At 32.5% G+C, this 21,879-nt stretch overlaps 1 protein-coding gene and 1 long non-coding RNA gene across 2 annotated transcripts in view; one reads left to right on the top strand and one right to left on the bottom strand.

Moving 5' to 3' along the window:
• The window catches only part of LOC133181835 (F-box/WD repeat-containing protein 7-like), a 46,185-nt gene that overhangs the window by 9,968 nt on the left and 14,338 nt on the right, over positions 1 to 21,879 (bottom strand). Inside the window, exons 7-9 of the mRNA XM_061316460.1 lie at positions 20,271 to 20,382; positions 19,107 to 19,231; positions 15,738 to 15,813 (exon numbers count right to left, since the gene is read on the bottom strand). Of these exons, the coding sequence (XP_061172444.1) occupies positions 15,738 to 15,813; positions 19,107 to 19,231; positions 20,271 to 20,382 (313 nt within the window). The remainder of the gene's footprint in view (positions 1 to 15,737; positions 15,814 to 19,106; positions 19,232 to 20,270; positions 20,383 to 21,879) is intronic.
• On the top strand, positions 747 to 3,255 carry LOC133183342 (uncharacterized). The gene is made up of 3 exons (XR_009720628.1): positions 747 to 847; positions 2,362 to 2,497; positions 2,623 to 3,255. It is a non-coding gene; the product is annotated as an uncharacterized LOC133183342 (long non-coding RNA).

Below are 21,879 nucleotides of genomic sequence, written 5' to 3'. Positions count from 1 at the left end.
CAAAAAATAAGGAAACCTGATTTTGACAATCTGTTTCACATTTATACAATGTATTATGAAAGTCAGAATTATGGCAAGCCCTTTTACTATTTATTCGTAAAATAAATTTTCACTCAAAATTACAGAGATATCTCTTATTTTAGAGAGATATCTCTTAAAAAACAGAGATATCTCTCAATTTAAAGAGATATCTCTCAACTTAAAGAGATATCTCTCTAAGAGAGAGATATCTCTCTAAGAAAGAGATATCTCTTTCACTTAGAGAGATATCTCTTTCACTTAGAGAGATATCTCTTCCACTTAAAGAGATATCTCTTTTCCTTTGAGAGATATCTCTTTCGTTAAGAGAGATATCTCTTAATGTTAAAGAGATATCTCTTTCACTTAGAGAGATATCTCTTTCATCTAGAAAGATATCTCTTTTACTTTGAGAGATATCTTTCCAACTTAAAGAGATATCTCTCAAAGGAGAAGAGATATCTCTCTAAGTTTATCCTAAGAGATATCTCTCAAAGTGAAAGAGATATCTTTCAAAAGTGTCCAAAAGAGATATCTCTCAAGCAAAAAGAGATATCTCTTTACTGTAAAGAGATATCTCTCTACATTATTTTTATTTAAAAAGCATTTTTAATGACTTCTCCCTTTACCGGAAGTAAGCTTTATATTCACGGAAATGCATTAAATCAAAACGAAAGTAGAGACGGGAAAGTAGAACATGTGGTGTTTTATGTATTTGTGAGCAAATTACTGACTTGCAGGTGTAACAATGACCCCAAGATACGACACAAAAAGGGAGCTGTCCTTCTACAAGTGCTTGATCAACTGATTTAATGGAAAGAAGTTCAGAGTAAGAAACTTAGCCGATCATGAAACATCGTAAACGTATCACAGGGGCTTGCTCCCGAAATGTAAACAATATAAATTAAAAAATATATATATATTTTAAAACCCATCGTGATGACTGATACAATTTAGTAGATCTACAAATAACGAGTTGGATAACTTGTGTTATTAATATACTATCATACTATGGGTTGAAAAAAGTATTACAGAAACAAGTGCCTGTGGAAAGCGAGTAGACCATTTGATTCTGAAAGGGGGGAGTGACTTGCAGATTTTGAAAATAAATAATCTGAACCTCAAAATGTTGAAAACAAATAAGTTGTCCTTCTCCCCCCCCCCCCCCCCCTTGAGTGTGTGTTTGTGTAAGGGGGGGGGGTTAAAATGTTATAAGTGAAGAAAAATATATATATAATCTTCTGTATTTATCATCTTGAAAATAGTTAGTTTGTCCTTCACTGGTATGGAAAGAAATAAGCTGACTTGAAAAATAGCCCTCTATCCCCCCTTCTTAGAATGAAATGATTGTTCCCTTAATTTTGAAACATATTTAGCTTTCCTGTGCTGAAGGCTCAATTGAGCTTTGAATTCTGATCTAAATTTGTGGATCAAATGAAAGATATTCAAATTAAAGATCCCACTCTCTTTCAATAGGAGATAATAGATAATTAGTGAAACTTTTATGACATATTTGATAAATATAAATCTTTCTCAAGAACCACTGGGCCAGGTGAGTTGAAACTTATGTGCAAGCTTTATTATATAGTGTAGATTCACGATCATTCATAGCTTAATTGACTCTCTAAGGTAGTATGGGGCAACAATGGGTGATCAAGTTTTACATTAGAATATGTAGGAATTTTTTATAGAATCTTCTCAATCAAGCTAAGGTATAATTGTTCATACAGTAAAATCTCATTAACTCAAACTCGATTAGACCAAGAAAAAACTTTGAGATATCTGAGGATTCAAGATATCAAGGGTATATTACTTAAACAATAAGCAATTGGGACTTCGACATATCCATGGTATTCGAGATATCAGTGTTCTCGATACTGAAGTTCAACTGTATTTACATGGAAGCATTAGGTTGTGTATTGTACGTTCAATTAAATTTGTTCAAATTATGACATGGGGGGTATGGTGGGGCCATTATGAGCAATTAAAGTTTTACAAAGGAATATATATGGAAACAAATCTTTAAAAATCTCTTCTCAAGAACAATAAAAAGATAAGTAATATTTCTAAGGAAGCTGGGATCCTCATGTTTCCAGGGGCTAGGGTTGAGCCAGCTAGAACAGGCAAAACGATCAAGTTTTACTTCGGAAGATGGGGGGGGGGGGGATCTGCTTATAAAGAACAACATGGTCATAGTGACTAAGGTGATCTTTGTGGCCATGGGCCTTTTGATTTCATGTTTTTCTAGGGCAGATGCAGACCACTGTATTTAATTTGAAAAGATCAGTTACATGTAATGATTAATGAAACATCCCCTACAAATTTTTTCTGTCATTGTCTCAGATATGAAGTGCAACAAGGATATGTTCAACACACTTTCTGTGACACTTGTCTTTGAATGCAAAGGATGTCCAAGATTCCAGTGATTGTAACAAGTCAATAGGATTACCTGAAAAAGTGTGAGTTAATTTTTACATGTGTATGTATTATTTTATTATAACTTAGAAATATGCTGTTAACAACATTGAAACGTGAAATAGATCAATTCAAAAAGACATTATGTTCTCTTAAAGTCTTAAAAGATTTTTCCTTGTGTATGTGTAGGTCACAAGTACAGTCTGCAGAGACAAGCACTTCTATCATTGAGGGAAAGTCTGCATTGTCAAGTTCTTTGCATAGACAGAAAAGAGATAAGCAATGGGTGTATGGACCAGACCAGGATTCAAGTCAGGGCCCCCTGAATCAGTAGTCATTTGCTCTACCAATTCAACTATCTGGCCACCAGAAATCGAACCCACCTGAATGCCCTATATGGATCTGTGGAACTCTGAAATATCCAAGATTTATCAATAAGAGAGGTTTTACTCCACCTATGTCAAGTGACCATAATTTAACAATTCACTGTATACACTTCAACAAAACTGCAACCCAAGAAGAAATTATTGTCCTATTATTAATCTTCTGGCTACAGAAAAAAAATTACGTGTGATGTTAGTATAGTTTTTTTATTATGTTTACTGATACTGTGGACCTTATTTAAACTTGTAGGATATCAATCTCCTATGCAGAGTTGTCATTTGTTCCTCTCTCAGACATGTATGGGCCAATGGTAGAGAGTGGTAGAATATTTCACATGTATAATATTTTTACACAATACATTCAATTTAAAGGCAGTCAAGTTTATAACTTAAGATTTTTGTTTTTTTTCAATTCTAGCTCCCAATACACAAGTATAAGTTTCATTTTTCATTCATCTATAAGTAATGTAAATTTTTTGTCCTTTCTTTCATTTTCTTTTCTATATGTTGTTCATATTTACCTTACACTTTTTTGAGTGAGGGCTGAATGAAAAGGCTGACTGTAGCCCAAACCCTGATTTCCTATTGAAGAAGCATTGGAAGTTTGTGCCTCATGCATAAATTGAATATATGTGTGATGGCCTTGACCCAAGGTTATTTGATGAAGTTTGAGGTGATTTTATAAAATAAAAATTTATAAAAATCTATAATTCCTGTTTGACTATATCTTGTAATTGAGAACATTTAGAGGCTCATACTTATCGCAAATATTGAGCATGACCTGCGGTTATGACTAATCTTAAATCAAGGTCATTTTTAAGCAAGTTCAAGGTAACTGGCAGAAAAAGTGTATTACCTTTGTCAAATGCATAATTTGCAAATGATACTTGACACAAAGATTGCTTATGACTAAATGGTGTTTCATGACCTTATCCAATGTCAAGATTACTGGCAGTAAATGTGTGAAATTTGTTTTCATTTCATTACTCCCTCATGGATAAGTATTGAAACTGGAAACTTCAAAGATTATTTGTAAGCTGAAAGTACATCATAACCTTTACCCATGATATTGTGGCAAGTTCAAGGTCATTGGCAAAAAAAATTGCTCATGTCAGGTCCATAATGTCTTAATGGAGAAACAGTAAATATCTCCCTTTTATTTAAAGATTTATGATGAATAGAAGATGCATCTTTTCTTTCTTAACCAGTATCATTTTGGCAAGTTCAAGGTCACATTTAGAAAATTGATATTGGCATTTTCAGAAAAAAAAAATGTATAGGGGGTATAATGTTGGAGTTTGTTCACAGTTATTGAATTATATAGGCATAGTTCAATAATAGTATACATGCAGGTAGATTATGACAATTCAGCCATAACTGGAAGGTATTTTTGAATCCTTAATGATAGAATTTTTGCAGATTTAGATTTTACTGACTTAAAGTTGCATAATGAGTCAAAACCATGTGTTTCTTTTAAGAAAATTGTATCACAAAACAAAAGATTTCTGTGAAATATGAATATAGCAAAGTTTTGACAACTCAACTGCACTGTAAAGCAAGAAAAAAAACTGCAAAATATAAGTGCCGGAAAAACAAATGTTGTATCTATTGCTTTGTTTTTATCGTCAATGTCAACAATGTCAAGGTCACGCGTCCTTTATTTTTAGCGTGAAACTTGTAAACAACATTGAATTCGGGCAAGCAGAAGTAAGGAATAAGTTATGATCATCTTTTTTGAAGATTGTTTCAAAATTCTCAGTCATCCGACATTTATATCTATGGAATTGAAACCATGGTAAATTCTTCAACTTTTCAGCGCATGCGTACAATAAAGAGGAAGACATGAAGCAATATTTTTGTGATGGGTTATACCAAGATTTTTTTTACTCTTATTTTTCTCCATTAAATTAGATTTTTTAGGTTCTGAAACCTGTAATTTTCTGAAACCTAATATCTTCAAGAACTGAACAAAATTTGCATGTGTCATGCAAAAATTCTACTGTTGTCAATTTTCCCGTTTGTCCGTCACAGTGTCACTTTAACTTGGGAAGACCTCTTAAATAAAAAAAGTCACATAAGTATAAGCATCAGGGCGACTATACTTTATATTACAATTTTTCATAGCATGTATTACCAGTACACAAAAAACAAGTATTGGTATGTACATGTAATAACCTTTTTATCTTGAATTCAAATAAAGATATTAAAAACACTAGCTGATACATTGTTTTATTGACTTGGGAATAAATTGCTTTGTCATTGTTGAAATGTGGATACATGCATATACACGGTACCAGAAAGTAATTAAACTTTTTCAAACAATTTTAGACATTTAAAAACAAGTAAATGTGCAGAGAGTGTAGAAGTCTGTGCATCACTTTTCTTGGCCTGGAATTCTTCAAACAGGACAGGATAGGTTTGGTAGGACACCCTCAGATTTTCAACTTTGTTTAGGTAGTTGCTTCTTGTGATTCACCTGTGAAATTATTATTTCAAAAATAAATATAACAAAATGTAGTAATGTAACTGATCATTCAATGTCAAGCAAATAAAGGAATAGATAATATAAAATTAAAAACAAGAGGCCCAGGGGTCACATCGCTCACCTGAGCACTATGGCTAGGAAAAAGCAGAAATCAGTTTAGTCTTGAAAGGTTGAAAAGTTTAAATATAAAAGTGGTTGGGGGGGGGGGGGGGGGGTTATGAATTGAACAAATTTGAATCTACATTACCTGAGTATGCTTCCATTTAAATATGACCAATCATGGCTTTGCTGTTCTTGAGTAGAAGATTTTTAAAGATTTTTCCTACATATTCCTATGTAAAACTTTGATCACCCATTGTGGCCACACCTGACCCCCCAGGGGTCATGTTTGAACAAACTTGATTCTACACTAATCTAAGAATGCTTCCATATAAATATGACCAATCATGGCTTTGCTGTTCTTAAGAAGTAGTTTTTTTTTTTAAAGACATTTATTATGTATTGCTATGTAAAACTTTGATCGCCCATTGTGTCCCCACCCAACCCCAGGGGTCAAGATTTGAACAAACTTGAATGTACACTATCTGAGGATGCTTCCATGTAAATATGACCAATCATGGCTTTGCTGTTCTTGAGAAGAAGATTTTTAAAGATTTTTCCTATATATTCCTATGTAAAACTTTGATTGCCCATTGCGGCCCCACCCAACCCCCGGGGGTCATGATTTGAACAAATGTACACTATCTGAGGATGCTTCCACATAAGTTTCATATTTTCAAGCACAGTGGTTCATGAGAAGAAGATTTTTTAATGATGTAATTAATTTTTCACAAATTCATAATTATCTCCCCTTGGAAGAAGGCGTGGCCCTTTATTTGAAAAAATTTGAATCCCCTTTACCCAAGGATACTTTGTAGCAAGTTTGGTTGAAATTGGCCCAGTGGTTCTGGAGAAGAAGTCGAAAATGTGAAAAGTTTACAGACAGACGGACTACAGACAAAATGTGATCAGAAAAGCTCACTTGAACCTTCGGCTCAGGTGAGCTAAAAATATGAAAGTGAGAGAGGGCCAAACTAAGGGTTTAATTATTAATTCATAATGGAAGTAAACAAGCTTGAAAGACACACAATTCAATCTTAGAACTTGTACCTGGTATTTCTTAAATTTTAAGTTCATTTACAGTGTATGTAGGTGTCAACCTTTCATCAACTACTTCTGTATATAATATTGAAGGGTTTTAATTTGTAAGACAGAGTGAATTAAAGTTATACATGTTTTTATTTATGTGTATTTAACACATCACCATAAATGTGATGACGCAGAATGGTCTACAAACAAACAAACTTATTTTGTGTGATCTCGTAAACTACATGTGTCTTCCTTCTGTGGCCAAACATGTATAAAATTTGAAAGCTTAAGGATATTATAAAGAAAACTAATATTGTTGACTGAGTTATATCCCATTCCCATATAAATGTTCAATGAAATCTATTCATAGTGATTGGACCCTTACAACTATAGTTGTCTTTCTGTAATGGACAATTCCTCTGTGTAACATTTTTTTTTAAGTAATGAGGTAAATCAAAGATTGTTGAACAGATGGAATTCATTAAGATATGATTAATATATTTTATTAATATTTAGTCATGCAAACAGTAAGAATAAATACCTGTTGGCTCTCTGTTCCCTTAGGAATACACCAGGTCTAGAGCACAGTCCTAAGTTAGCTTAGAGTACATTGATCAATCTCAGCTTTACACTAGCTGGCATTATGACAAAGAAGGGGACACAACTCAGATGTCTCAACCTGCAACACACAAATTATTTGAAGTGACCTGTTTTACACTATATCAGAGATAAAAAAAAAATCTCCCAGTCATGGTTACTTTATGGAAGGTATACTCAATGAATTGTGCCTAGTCACTGAAACTGCTTCTTGTCAATACCAAACAGCCAATTTCTGACATAAAATTATTTACATCTTTTGAATTTAAATAAAATTAAATGAAAAGTGATTTGGAATATTACTGGTATGTACCCTAAATGACTGCACTGAACTGTAAACTTTGCTTAATTTCAGAAATATTTGATTTCAAAAATATAAAAAAAAAATTCCAAGGAATTGTCAGAGAATGTACATGTACCATGATAGATTAATTTTGCTGGGAAATGAAAACAAAGACCAAAGGGCAAGGATTTTACTTTACAAACTAGATGTGTATGGTAACACCACAAATGCCCCCGCAGACAGCCAAAATTTCAAATTGCAAATTGTAAATTGCACATTTGTAGCCAAGATAATGATTAGAAATTGAGAAATTTTAAATCTTTTCCAAGTTCAAGGGGGATAACTGTCAATACCATGACCAAATTCAAACTTGACCTGCACATTCCTATGACGTATCCATATATCAAATTTGAGTTGAATGTGTACAACTGTTGCCGAGATGATGACAGAATGACGGAACAGGGTAACACTATATCCCCCCCCCTCCCCCCCCCGACCATTTTATGGTGGGGGCATAAAAATTCTGAAGATTAAGGGGTACCTATATTCTCCTACATTTCAGATGACAAGGAAAATATTTCTATTCTGCTAAGGCAAATTTTCAAACTTCTAAAAAAAAAAAAAAACAAGTTCAAGCTATAGATTTTCCATAAAAAAGTGTTGCAATTATGACTTGGCAATCCATTTTTATAATTTTTATTTCCATTTCATACAATAGAATTTGCATCAAAATCAAAGAATGTCTAGATCCCTTTCCTTTAGTGAGAGCAGAAAAAATTAAAATTAGACCCAACTAGATCGCAATGTGTAGCAATCTTGTTGGAGCGGAATAAAGATCTAATTTTAGTTAAACTGAATTTATTTAAATTTGTTAATTTTTTGTGCGATTTATTGAAGGATAATGACTAGCACATATTATTGATCTTTGCAATCAATCAGAGTTCAGCTTATTGTATAAAAGACAAGAGACAAAATGTACATAATAAAACCACAGGTGCTTCAAGGGAACAGGAACACAACCCACCCCAACCCTCTAAAATTTTGGGCTTCCCGAGTTATTTTTTGATTTATTTTTTTAAGCATATATGTTGATCGATGTATAATGCACTATAAAAATTCACAATTAATGCATTAATAAGCTATGTATAAAACATACCAATGATATAAATAGAGAGGTTATTTATATTTTTTCGGGGGGTGGGTGGGGGGGGGGTGGGGGGGGGGGTGGGGGGTGGAGGATACATCAGATACCAGAGACATATATATCTCTGGATACATATACATGTACAGCTTATTGCATCAATTGTGAATTTTTATAGTGCATTATACATCAACAAATGCTTTAAAAAATCATGAAAAATAATTCAGAGAGCCATTAATGTTTTTTGGAGAAGTTGCTACCCCCCCCCCCCTTTCGCCTTTTGAAATCGTTGCAACGGGGGGGGGGGGGGGGGGGGGGGGGGGTCCTGTCCCCAAGCACCTGTGCATTAAACCATGAGTATCAGAACCTAATGGGGCTAATTGTAGAATTGCTGGTGGTTGGCTGGGAGCAAATATCCTGACTTTTTTTCCACAAAACAACATTAATTACGCCCAATAAAAATATTCAGCAAATGTTCACTGTGCAACGGAATAGACCCCCATCCAATTTCTCCAACTTGATTTCGACGAGGTCTTTAATTAAAGTAGTCTTTAAATTTGACCTATTTTACAATATAACTTAAATAAATATTACAAGTAATTCAGTGTTGTCTAGGTTTAAAATTAGAAACAGCTGATTATTTCAAAAGCTGAGAAAATTCGGTCCATCGCAGTTGAGATTATTGCTAGCCTACTTTCGTTTTCCTGAATATAAAGTTCTTAGCATGTTTATCAACAAAGTAGTCATTATCCTTTTGTTGTTTCAAACAAGGGATTTAGCATTTCTTTCTACATACTTCTTTCTGGGATTGGGCATGCTGAATCTATTCCAGAAGCAGAGATCTACCGTATATATGATCATCAAACATTACACTTCCTGCAATGTGGTGTCTATCCTCGCTTTCGTATTATAAGGGAGGAATAATTATTTCATTTTAAGGATAACTTGAAAAGAGATATCTCTTTCATTAAGAGAGATATCTCTTTAACTTAGAAAGATATCTCTTTTTGAAAATCTTAAGAGATATCTCTCTAACTTAGAAAGATATCTCTTTTAACGTTGTTAAAGAGATATCTCTCTAACTTTAAGAGATATCTCTCTCACTTTAAGAGATATCTCTCTAGCTTAAAAAGATATCTCTCTAAGTAAAAGAGATATCTCTCTTGCAAAAAGAGATATCTCTTTTGTTTATAGAGATATCTCTCTAGGTTATAAAGATATCTCTCTTAGTCAAAGAGATATCTCTTTTAGTTAAAGAGATATCTCTCTAAGCTAAAGAGATATCTCTCTAAGCTAAAGAGATATCTCTCTTATTGAAAGAAAAAATTATTTTACGAATAAATAGTAAAAGGGCTTGCCATACAGAATAGCTCAATTGATATAAGCGTTGGCTATTCACACCGTGGGTAATATTTTTTTAAAGTCGGGGGTTCGAATCCACCTGGTACCACATTTTTTAACGTTTTAAATTCTCGCCTTTTCAAAGACTATTTTATTTTTTTTAATAGGCTTGTGTATTTTCCTTCTATTATCTATCCTTTATGTATGTCCATTCTTGATATAAGAAACACTAGAGAGAGCAAATTGTAACATTCCAATGTACCTAAAACACAGTCAAGCGGAACTGTACCTCAGTATAGCACACTTTCTTCGAGGACAAAAATAACTCACTCTGTGTTATTCGATAGGACCTACTTGATACAGGTATTCTCGGCTGCAATGAGCTTCGATGGATTTCAATTGTATATGTTTCTTATAATTTAATCACATTGCTTTTATTCTGTCTTTACTACTAGTGCTTGTCTGGGTTAAAATGTTAAGTATTGCTTGAATTATTTGAGCTTAATATATTTAATTTAGTAGAACAAACACGTACTTTTGTAATGAGTCAATGTTCTAAACTCAGAATTAACTTGAGAGTAATAGTTTTGAAACAGTAGGGCTACATATCAGTTACTGCACTCCCTTGGATTCCATTTATTTAATTTGCATACATTAATGGCATGTTTTTTATTATATCCATGGAAATGTGTTGTTAGATAAATACACAACAAGAATAGAATTGAGACTGTAGACGTTTCCATTATGTACAATGAGAACTTGAAGAAAATTATCAATTATATTAAACATTTCGAGATAACAAACTCAGAATGTGTTGACAATATCATCATAATCATGCTACATAGTCAATGTCTATGAAAGGTTCCTCCTACCTCTACTACTGAAATAAAGATGTTTGAAAAAAATTTATTACATGCATTTAGCCTCAAGTCATTAACCTGAATGGAAGTCGACAAGCTTTTTGTAAACGAAAAAACCAATCCCGCCCTATAGGTCAGATCCCTATTTATATAGAAGTGAACCTTTACATGAAATTTTTGTAACCCTTCACCCATTGATAGTATATGCCAGAATTTGTTCAAATTGGTTCAGTGGTTCAAGAGAAGATGCTGAAAATGATTAAAAGTTTACAACTGATGAATGACAAACTACGCATGACGACGGACAAAAAACCTGAGTGACTCAGGTGACCTAAACACATAATGTTCATATATAGCCATACTTTACAGTCATTATGTTTGATATTGGCATCTTAGGCCAAAAAAATTGATCTTTAGTTTCTCAGGGACTGCTGCATCAGTTCAAACACTGCTGCATTGATCAATTTTATTCATGGTTTGAAAAGGGGAATAAAACGATTTTCTATTTTTTTAAGTTTAAAAAGAAAATTGAGTTATGCCTCTTTCTATATACATGTACGTTTTTATTAGATACATAAATGATTTAACTTTTAATAAAAATGTTTGGAATTACATTATTTATAGTTAGGTATATATTGTAATTAATATAAGAATATATACAAAACTAGATACTCGTTGCGAGCAACGAGAGGTCTTCCGTCCGAATAACCATCCTTAACTGTAATATTCTTTGCACGTAAAATTACATTTATATCTGCTCGTTGTAAAGACACCTAAAAATTTAACATGGGTCTTTAAAAAGATTTTTTATTCATAAAAAAAAAATAATAAAAAGAGCACAGAATTCACAAAGAGAAAAACAAAGTTCAACATCATTGATAAAGATGAAAACGTAAATTTAAGCAAAAAATTCAGATATAGTCGGGATTAAACCAAGATCGGCTGCCTGAAAAGAGCTAGGTTCACTTCATGCATAAAATAGCCCTGTAGATATACTAACACTTTATGTTCCATTTTAAGGTCAAGATCTAGTAAATGAAAGGTGCCTACAGATTTCTTAAACTTGAGAAATAAATTCCTTTAATAATGCTTTATTACTTTAGCTTGGTCAAATAAGGTGTTTCAGGGCATAATTTGTAGGTAAACAAGACTAAAAATTGTATTTTAAACTGTTATTTTCAATGGGATGTTGAGAAAATCAGTTATGAATATCGGAGTTTTTTCCATATCAGACAAAGGAAATGTATCCAGATTGCCTACAGTCTGTCAGAAAACAGTAATGTATATATACATTATTATAACAGTAACTTGATCCGAAGAGTCGTATCACGTCGAGTTGACAGGCGCGGATCATCAGATCAAACGATCTGATGATCCGCGCCTGTCAACGAAACGTGATATGGCTCTTCGGATCAAGTTACTGTTATAATGATAAATTTATTATATACCCCCCTTACAACTAGCAAAATATAGTTTTAAAATACCTTTTGAGATTTATTATATCAGATTTTTCCATTAAACAAAGCATTTTGTCAAGGAACTTTTTGATGCGCATAAAAAATAACGTCATGTTTCTGTGTACAACGTCATCAATTTCAAAGAGGGGTGATATGGATTCAGAAAACCACAGTGTGGTGATCCGGAAAGTCGGATCACACTGTCATGTGATTGTACAAAATCTACAGTAAAATTGAGTGATACACACTTGGGTATATTATAAATGTTCTTACCCTCTTCTTTAAAATAATGTTAAATTAAATATAGGTATTGGGATTACTTTTTACATGATTTCAAATTGAATTCCATGAAAATACTTTATTTTCTACACAATTCTATTAGAGGCGTAAAGTACGGGGAAAAGAGAGTTTAAAATGATTATGACGTCATAATGGACATAGCACAAAAAAGACAGTCTAAAGTCATTTACTAGGTCTTGACCTTAAACAACAAGATAAAGTAGAGACTTAGTGTTTTCATTTCTTATTAAAAATTTTCTCCTTATAGCCAAGGTCTTGGAAAACAGGGCTCCTGAAATTGCAATGTTCTTGAATTTTAATGAAAATAAGTATATTTGAGTACTTTCACAGAAGATAAATAATATGAACACACCCTTTGATCTAAAAAATAAAACAGGTTTTGTAATCCTCAGAAATAGTTCTATCATTTCATAGTTGCATATTTAAGATCAGAGGTTACGCTCTATATTAAATATCGAAAAATCGCTTTAAAATTGACTGTTTTGTAGAATTTTTCACGATATGAGGAAAATTACGCATAACATGACGTCATAATGCATTGGCTAGCCAGAAAATTACGTCATTTTTGATAGATACGCAGTCATCAAAGTTCTAAATGATATTCAATGCATTAACTAAAACCAAGCAGTTTCAGTTTTTCTGAAATTCACAGGGCCAAAAAAGGCCCTAAGTGAACCTTGTTCTTTAATATTGAAACCACTACACTAGCGAAATGTACCAGCCATCACTGATGTTTACCTTGCACTCATTCCCTGAAGTAACGAGTGTCAGGCAGGTTAATCTTTTTTTGTTATAGTGTGGAATTATAGGATGAAAACTAGCCAGTTAAATTTTGTGCAAGTACTAGTAGATTTACATCGGATTTGTTACTTGAGTTTTAACAATAACTGATAGCAGAGAAAATAATCTTTTACTGATAAAAACTAAAAAAAAACTATTGTGTTTACTTCCTTTATTCTTTATGCATTCAACTTTCTATTCTATGCAATTCCAAATTCAGACATGTCCGTGTAATCTTTTTCTGTACTTCTACACTACTGCATCAGACCATTTGTGAAAGGCGGGTCAAGATAATTATTTCGCGCCAAATGTCACGAGTAAATCTTCGCGCCTTTTCTTTGGAATGTGTCTTCAATTGAATAAGTGTATGTGATAGCTCCAATGAAATTTTTAAAAAGATATGTTGCTATAGCCTGATTTTCTAGCCTAAGAATGTATATTTATCACACTGTACATATAACATACCGTATACGGACAAGTTACATAAATGCAGCGCTATGTTTTCTTACACATTTTATATTCCTCTTTATCCCCAAAGTGGATTATTCCAATTAGTAACACATTAATGAAAAGACTGGAATGTTTCGCAACAAATTATGTCTCGCCATATGACGCTCAAGGAATCTGATACCTATTATGTTCAGTAACTTGCATCTATAAAGGAATATTGCCCTACTAAAATCAAAGAAAAATATCATTGAAGTTTATTTTTCTCTCATTTGAAATTGCTATATGTTATCCGATCAAGATGAGAAAGTAACAAATTCTACTTTCAAAATACAATTCGGCAACTCTCCAATTTATGATACAATTGCATAGGTATCTAGCTACATATACATTTGTACCAACATGTTTTCCTCATTTTGTGATATCACAAGTGCATCTATGCACTTTAATTAGTGCAAAATTCAACTGCAAACTCTTTATGAGGGAGTAAAAAGACACGCTGATATTGTGCCGTCAAACACCGCTGCTCTGACGTCGAACGACATAGCGCCCCCCCCCCCCCCTTTAAAGATAAAAAAGTGAGAAAAAAGTCGGACATTCTTTGGATTGAATCCGGATCGCCCACATGAAAATTCAACATGCTAACTATTACGCTATCAAACATCATCGCTTAAAATTTAAAAATGATAAATATTTAGAGTATGGATTAATCAATTTTCAAACAAACTACATATTTAGCATTCTTGTATGACTCTTTATTTAGCCTATCAACATCATAAAAAAATAATGAAAAACAAAAAAGTTAAAAAAAATTACCCTTTTTAAATCACTTCCTGTGACGACCAGAAGTGACGACGACACACGAAATGTTTCCATCACACATCTACAAACCAAATTCTATCATACCTGAAAGTTTCAGACTCCTACCTTTAATAGTTTCTGAGAACATTCATGGACTAGATTTTTAGTGGAAAAATTGAAAAATCGCAATAATTCCCGACCGGAAATAACTTTTTCCAAACTTTTTCAATATTTCAAAATGGCATGAGATAACACATCATTCCTGAAAATTTGGCTGAAAATGAATGAGTAGTTTTTGAGATATCGCGATTTGAAAAGGTCAAAAAAATAAAAATAATAATAATAATAAGAAACAGTAGAATCACTATAGGTCTTCCGTTGAAAACGGAAGACCTAATTAAGAATCAGTTGATTTTATCATTTTATTGAGTGACAAGAAAAAAGAGACAATATCTTATTCAATAAACAAAAACAAAACAAAACAAAAATGCCTGCAGCACTGAATTTGGAAAAACTGAAGTTTTTTTTTTTTTTTTGGGGGGGGGGGGGCCTTACAGTCATATTAATGAATACAATGGCAAAGACATTTTAAGTACCATCATCATGTTAAATATGGACATCTTACTATCATTATGTAAAATAATGACATCTTTACATCATTATGTTAAATAATTGCATCCTTCTGTCATTATAAAACATAATGACATTTATACCATCATTATGTACAATTATGACATCTTGCCATCATAATGTAAAATAATGACATCTTACCATCATCATGTGAAATGATGACATCTTACCATCATTATGTGAAATGATGACATCTTACCATCATTATGTAAAATAATGACATCTTGCCATAATTATGTGAAATGATGACATCTTACTATCATTATGTACAATAATAGCATCATACTATCATGTCAAATAATGACATCCTATCAACCATTATGTAAAATAATGACATCTTACCATTTTACATAAAATATTGACATTCTGTCACCATTATGTAAAAGAATGACACCTTACCATCATTATGTAAAATAATGACATCTTTACTACTATCATTATGTTAAAAAGTGACATTCATTATGTGAAGTAATGACATTTGTCCATTATTAAGAGTAAATTTCTATATCATCATGTTTAATTGTGAAACACCTCCTTCAATACGCTAAACAATTACTATCAGTATGTTAAAAAATGACATATCTCAAAATTACTTGTATATTCCAATATCAAAACATCTTAATTTTAAGGCCAATATTGTTGTTGTTAAAATTAATATAATGACATCTTACCAGTATAATTCCAAATGATGATGGTGCTATCAGATGACCCTGACACAATAGTATCTGTGGTACAGGCCAGACAATACTGAAAAAGAGGGTACTGTGTTACAAACATTTATAAAGATACTATGTTACAAAATATTTATAAGGATACTATGTTATAATACATTTATAAAGATACTATGTTACAAAACATTTATGAACAGAAAATGGCTTTAAATTGAGCTCAACATTTTTATTGTTGTAACTAGCTCTAAGATATACAAAAAAAAAAAAGAATTTTTGCATAACTACAGAAAATGGCCCTCTGTTTTTCATTTAAAATTATGAGGCATCCGAAAGTAATATAAAATGTTATTGTTAGATGTGACTTCCTGTGTATTACAATGTGTATACAGATTATATGATGAAATATCTTGGATACTGACTTCCTGTGTATTACAATGTGTATATGGACTATATGATGTAATACCTTGGATACTGACTTCCTGTGTATTACAATGTGTATATGAACTATATGATGTAATACCTTGGATACTGACTTCCTGTGTATTACAATGTGTATACAGATTATATGATGAAATATCTTGGATACTGACTTCCTGTGTATTACAATGTGTATATGGACTATATGATGTAATACCTTGGATACTGACTTCCTGTGTATTACAATGTGTATATGGACTATATGATGTAATACCTTGGATACTGACTTCCTGTGTATAACAATGTGTATATGGACTATATGATGTAATACCTTGGATACTGACTTCCTGTGTATTACAATGTGTATATGAACTATATGATGTAATACCTTGGATACTGACTTCCTGTGTATTACAATGTGTATATGGACTATATGATGTAATACCTTGGATACTGACTTCCTGTGTATTATATTGTGTATAAAGATTATATGATGTAATATCTTGGATACTGACTTCCTGTGTATTACAATGTGTATATGGACTATATGATGTAATACCTTGGATAATGACTTCCTGTGTATTACAATGTGTATATGGACTATATGATGTAATACCTTGGATACTGACTTCCTGTGTATTACATTGTGTATACGGATTATATGATGTAATACCTTGGATAATGACTTCCTGTGTATTACAATGTGTATATGGACTATATGATGTAATACCTTGGATACTGACTTCCTGTGTATTACATTGTGTATACGGATTATATGATGTAATACCTTGGATAATGACTTCCTGTGTATTACAATGTGTATATGGACTATATGATGTAATACCTTGGATACTGACTTCCTGTGTATTACATTTTGTATACGGAATATAGGATGTAATATTTGAGATACTGACTTCCTCTGTATTACAATGTGTATATGGATTATATGATGTAATATCTTGGATAATGACTGCTTATGTATTACAATGTGTATAAAGATTATATGATGTAACATCTTGGACTTGAGACCCTCTCTGGAAAAAGTCTCTGAATGGTTGATTGCTAAACCTCAGGTCACCTTACTGTCAAAATTCAGGTCTTTGATGGCTTTGTTTCTTTTTTACAAAACTAAAACAGCATACTTAGATTACCTTATTAGAATTTCAAATAAATTAATTTTTATGAGCAAAAATTGCAGGAGGTAAAGTAATTTCCATCCTAGAGTGGTGATGAAATATTACTTTTAATAAACTTTAAAATCCCTGCAAATTCAATGAATATTTATGCGAGTGATTAGTGTTTTACACAATTAATAATAGCACAAAAAATGTTAAATGTTTTGGAATGAAAAGGGAGTACAGGAAAAGAAAAATTTTCCATTTTTATATCTTATCTTGGGTGACCTTGGGCACAGTAACTAATGCACAATGTAGTTTTGAACTTTATTTTCTTATTCCCGTTATAATTCTAAAAAAATCCATTAATTTAAGGACCTTTGTGCAATTTTATGATTGTACACCTCTGAAACAGATTTTGAGGAAATAGCAGCTGAAAGTATCTTTTCTTTTAATTTTCTCCAAAAAAAAAAAAACAAAAAACTAGAACTGTCCAAAAGGGACAAATACCCCCACTGGGTTTTTCAGAGAAGGTACCAAATCACTAATGTTTTCTAGATGTGAGAGGTGTTCACAATTTGCTAAAACATTTAGAGTGAAAATTTAATTACTCATTATATTTTTTTTAATGAATGAAACTAAGGTGCAGCCTAATAAAACATCAATACTAGTAATTACAGTGTTTTTTATTACATTGAAAATATAGTTTGCAACTATCTGTCATCTTTGTGAGACATGACACTCTGCAAATTGATTGTTGAAAAAAAATATCATAATTAATTATACAAAATCAAATTGATCTTAATACCTTTATATCAAACTCATTTTAGAAATAAAAGGCTGGTTCCAGTAACTATGTATTTTGACAGACATAAATTACAATTAAGAGACTTAGACAACAGAGATCTTTATTTCTTTCTGCCCAATTCCCAGGAGATATAGATAAGACCTGCTTGATCAGAGATGCCCTAACAGCTTCCCACACTGAACTCAATAATTAATCTTTAACTGGATGCATGTCCACTCATTACTCCCAAGGGACAAATGGATTTACACTATCTGCTGTGTAATGTAAAAACTGTTTTTAATACTTTGTGATTTTTTTTTAGTTCTAATGAGTAGTTTTAAGCTGTAGTTCACAATTTTTGTACAGATGTTCTAGATTCTATGTCTCAAACCTTAGACATGAACACGAAATGACTAAGTCAATAAAAATGAAAAAAAAAACCACTTGTAAAATGCAGAAAAACTATCAAATAATGTTGAAAATACCAGGTGCACATCTTCATATGGTAAATAATAAGTGTACAAATTTTCATACAAATCTATGCAATAGTCTCTGGGAACAGATCCAGACAAAACAACATAACAAAAATGAAAAAAAAACACCTGTAAAATGCAAAAAAATTATCCAATCATGATGAAAATACCAGGTGCACACCTTCATATGGCAAAGAATAAGTATACAAATTTTCAGACAAATCCTTGCAACAGTTTCCAAGAAATGGTCCGGACAAAATCTCGTCTACAGACAGACAGACGGACAAGCTGATTCCAATATACCCCCCCTAAACTTCGTTTGCGGGGGGGGGGGGGGGGGGGGATAAAAAAGACAAGGGATTTTCATTACTTGATATCTGTTCCAAACTCCTGATAATGTATGCTGATTCTTAAAACATCTGATGGTACTATCACTTCAAATTAAGAATTTCTTGGAAAATTATCAGTGGGAAAAGTAAATTTTAAAGTACTTTTAGAAATGTATGTTGCGTATGACCATAAATTATTCTAGATTTGTGAAATCTATTCCCTCTATACTACAAACTTCTTTCCTTACCACCTCTGCCTGGTGGGCAGATAGAACATGAAGACACTCTCCGGAGGGAATCCGCCAAATCCTAACATCCGAGTCTCCACTACCACTAACTACTGTGTCTTCAGTGCAGTAACAACAGGTCACAACTACAGAACAGAAGAAAACATCCAGTGAGGGGACTATTGAAAGCCTGTTTATTCTATATGAATTCTTAACATAAGAAAGTAATGATTGCCCAGCTTGATAAAGGAACCAATTCAAAGACTTAATCAAACTGAAGTGCACCTCTTTCCAAAAATTCTTCTTGAGTTCTGCTTTTTAAGCTGTTACATTAATCTGGATCCAATAATGTAATGTAACACTGTTGATAACACCTCTTGTAATTGTGTAATGGGTAATTTTGGTACGCTGCAAAAGTTGGCTTGTCATAAAAAATTGCCAAAAAATAAAGTGCCAACATTTCCATAAACTTCGTACAATGTCATCTATTTTGATTTCACTAACTTCTATTTTGTGTAATCAGTAGATTGCATATCTAAGTTGTTGGCATTTGATTAAATGAATGTACGAGCAACTCCCAAAATCTCAGAATTCAGGGACCTACTGAAAAATTCCTTTATCATTTTTTATTCATATTATTTCCTGAAATTACAAATACGTTTGTTTCCTAAAGCATGCCACACTCACTTTTAGTTACTTAATACAAATGTATGATAAAACAATAAATGTTATGGTCTTTCCTATTTGTCTAATTTGGTTATGGTCAATTTGCATTACTGAGACAAAAATTTCCCTTACCTCCTCTATGTCCATGTAACATCTGTACACCACCCTTACCTTCTCTATGTCTAACATCTGTACAGCATCCTTACCTTCTCTGTGTCTGTATAAAATCTGTACACCATCCTTACCTTCTCTTTAGCCATGCAACAACTAAACAGCATCCTTACCTTCTCTGTGTCTGTATAAAATCTGTACACAATCCTTACCTTCTCTTTAGCCATGCAACAACTAAACAGCATCCTTACCTTCTCTGTGTCTGTATAAAATCTGTACAAAATCCTTACCTTCTCTTTAGCCATGCAACAACTAAACAGCATCCTTACCTTCTCTATGTCCATGTAACATCTGTACAACATCCTTACCTTCTCAATACTGTGCAACATGTTCTACATTAATTCTTACCCTCTCTATGTCCATGTAACATCTGTACAGCATCTTTTTTCCTGATATCCCACACCAGTACAGCCTTGTCCCAAGATCCTGTTATCACAGTGTGTCCACAGTGGGCCATGCACTAAAAACACAGCAAAGTTCAAAAGGCCAGACACCTCTACCCAATCATTCATATTGCATTATAAAGTCAAGGTACACCTTCAATTCCTTGCTATGGGCTTTTAATGTTTGTTCTTTACAAAGATATTGGCCAAGAAAAGAATTATTCATTTTTTTCTGTTAGTACATGACCTTGAACTTGTCCACATGACCTTGTATCAATATAATGACAACCCCACTGGATCACTAGCAAACATTGTATAATGAACAGGGATCCAAAGTTTCTCTGTTAAAGTATTCCACCCCAAATAGTACCTAATTCTCTATCCTTAAATATCTATCACATATAAGATATGCTGATATTAATTTTAATCATTTTAGAGTAGAAAAGGACTGATATCTTCAGAAATATAATTACCTAAGCAGAAATTAATCAAACAAGATTGCACTGAGGTCTAAAGGGAGAAACAAATTTTTAAAAATAGAAATTTAAATACATGTACTAAGAATATCAATAAATGTTATGGTGGAAAGATGTCTTTAATCATTAGGAACAGAATACTGGGTTATGTTTGAAAACAATTTTTTTACGTGATAAATTTTATTACAATGGATCTCAATTGATTAAAATAAAGAGAGATAACTCTTCAAGGACAGTTCAAAGTCATAAATTAAAACAATTTTACTCTTACATACTGAGAGTAATAAATGGGAATTAAATCTTAAAGAAACTATATACATATTTTATCATGTACTCAGTTTCATTAAATCTGAGGCTATTACGGGTGGAATACCTTAAGGTTATGAAGTGGACAAGAATTCAATGATTTTTTTCTACCTAACCTTTACGACTTAAATTTACCAAAATGACAATGGATCGTAAGCAATTGTTGATTGATGTACAAGTATCCAACGTTTTTCTCTTACAAATTTATGAACCAGACACAAATTCTGTAATTTTTTCTGCAAAATGACACAGTACACCTTTAGGTGATTGGTAATCTTTTTGTTTCTCCATTACAAGGCATGGCCTACACAGGAATTATACATTTTATTAAGCCATTGATCTTGAATTTGTGTAATTGATACTGGATCAAAGTCATGACATAAGTAATCTCTGGGTGAAGTATAAACTACAAATGCTTCTACAAAGAAAGTTATGGATCAGACACAAAATTAGATACTCCTTGATTCTGCCCAAATGGCTTTGATTGAGGGTCATGACACACCCTTGGATCATATGCAATCTTTGTGTCAAGTATGAGCATCCACTTTTTCTCCATTAGGAATTAATGGTCTGGACATGATAGCAGCTCAACAGACAAAGTGATTCCTGTATACCCTCCTAAATTTGCTTTGTATCGAGTATAATAAATTCTTTTACCTAAATGAAAACACTAAGATTACCACAGAAAACAAACAAGATGTGTTTGTGAAACACTAATGCCCCTGTAGCTCACGGCTAAGGTTAAAGTTTCTCAAATGCAAGTCAAACTTAAAGTTCAAGGTCAAAAAGTTG

This window comes from Saccostrea echinata, unplaced genomic scaffold (genome assembly GCF_033153115.1).
Source record: "Saccostrea echinata isolate AGI-Se365-2 ecotype Australia unplaced genomic scaffold, CSIRO_AGI_Sech_v1 ptg000009l, whole genome shotgun sequence".
Taxonomy (NCBI): domain Eukaryota; kingdom Metazoa; phylum Mollusca; class Bivalvia; order Ostreida; family Ostreidae; genus Saccostrea; species Saccostrea echinata.
This window is presented reverse-complemented; position numbering and strand designations above follow the sequence as displayed.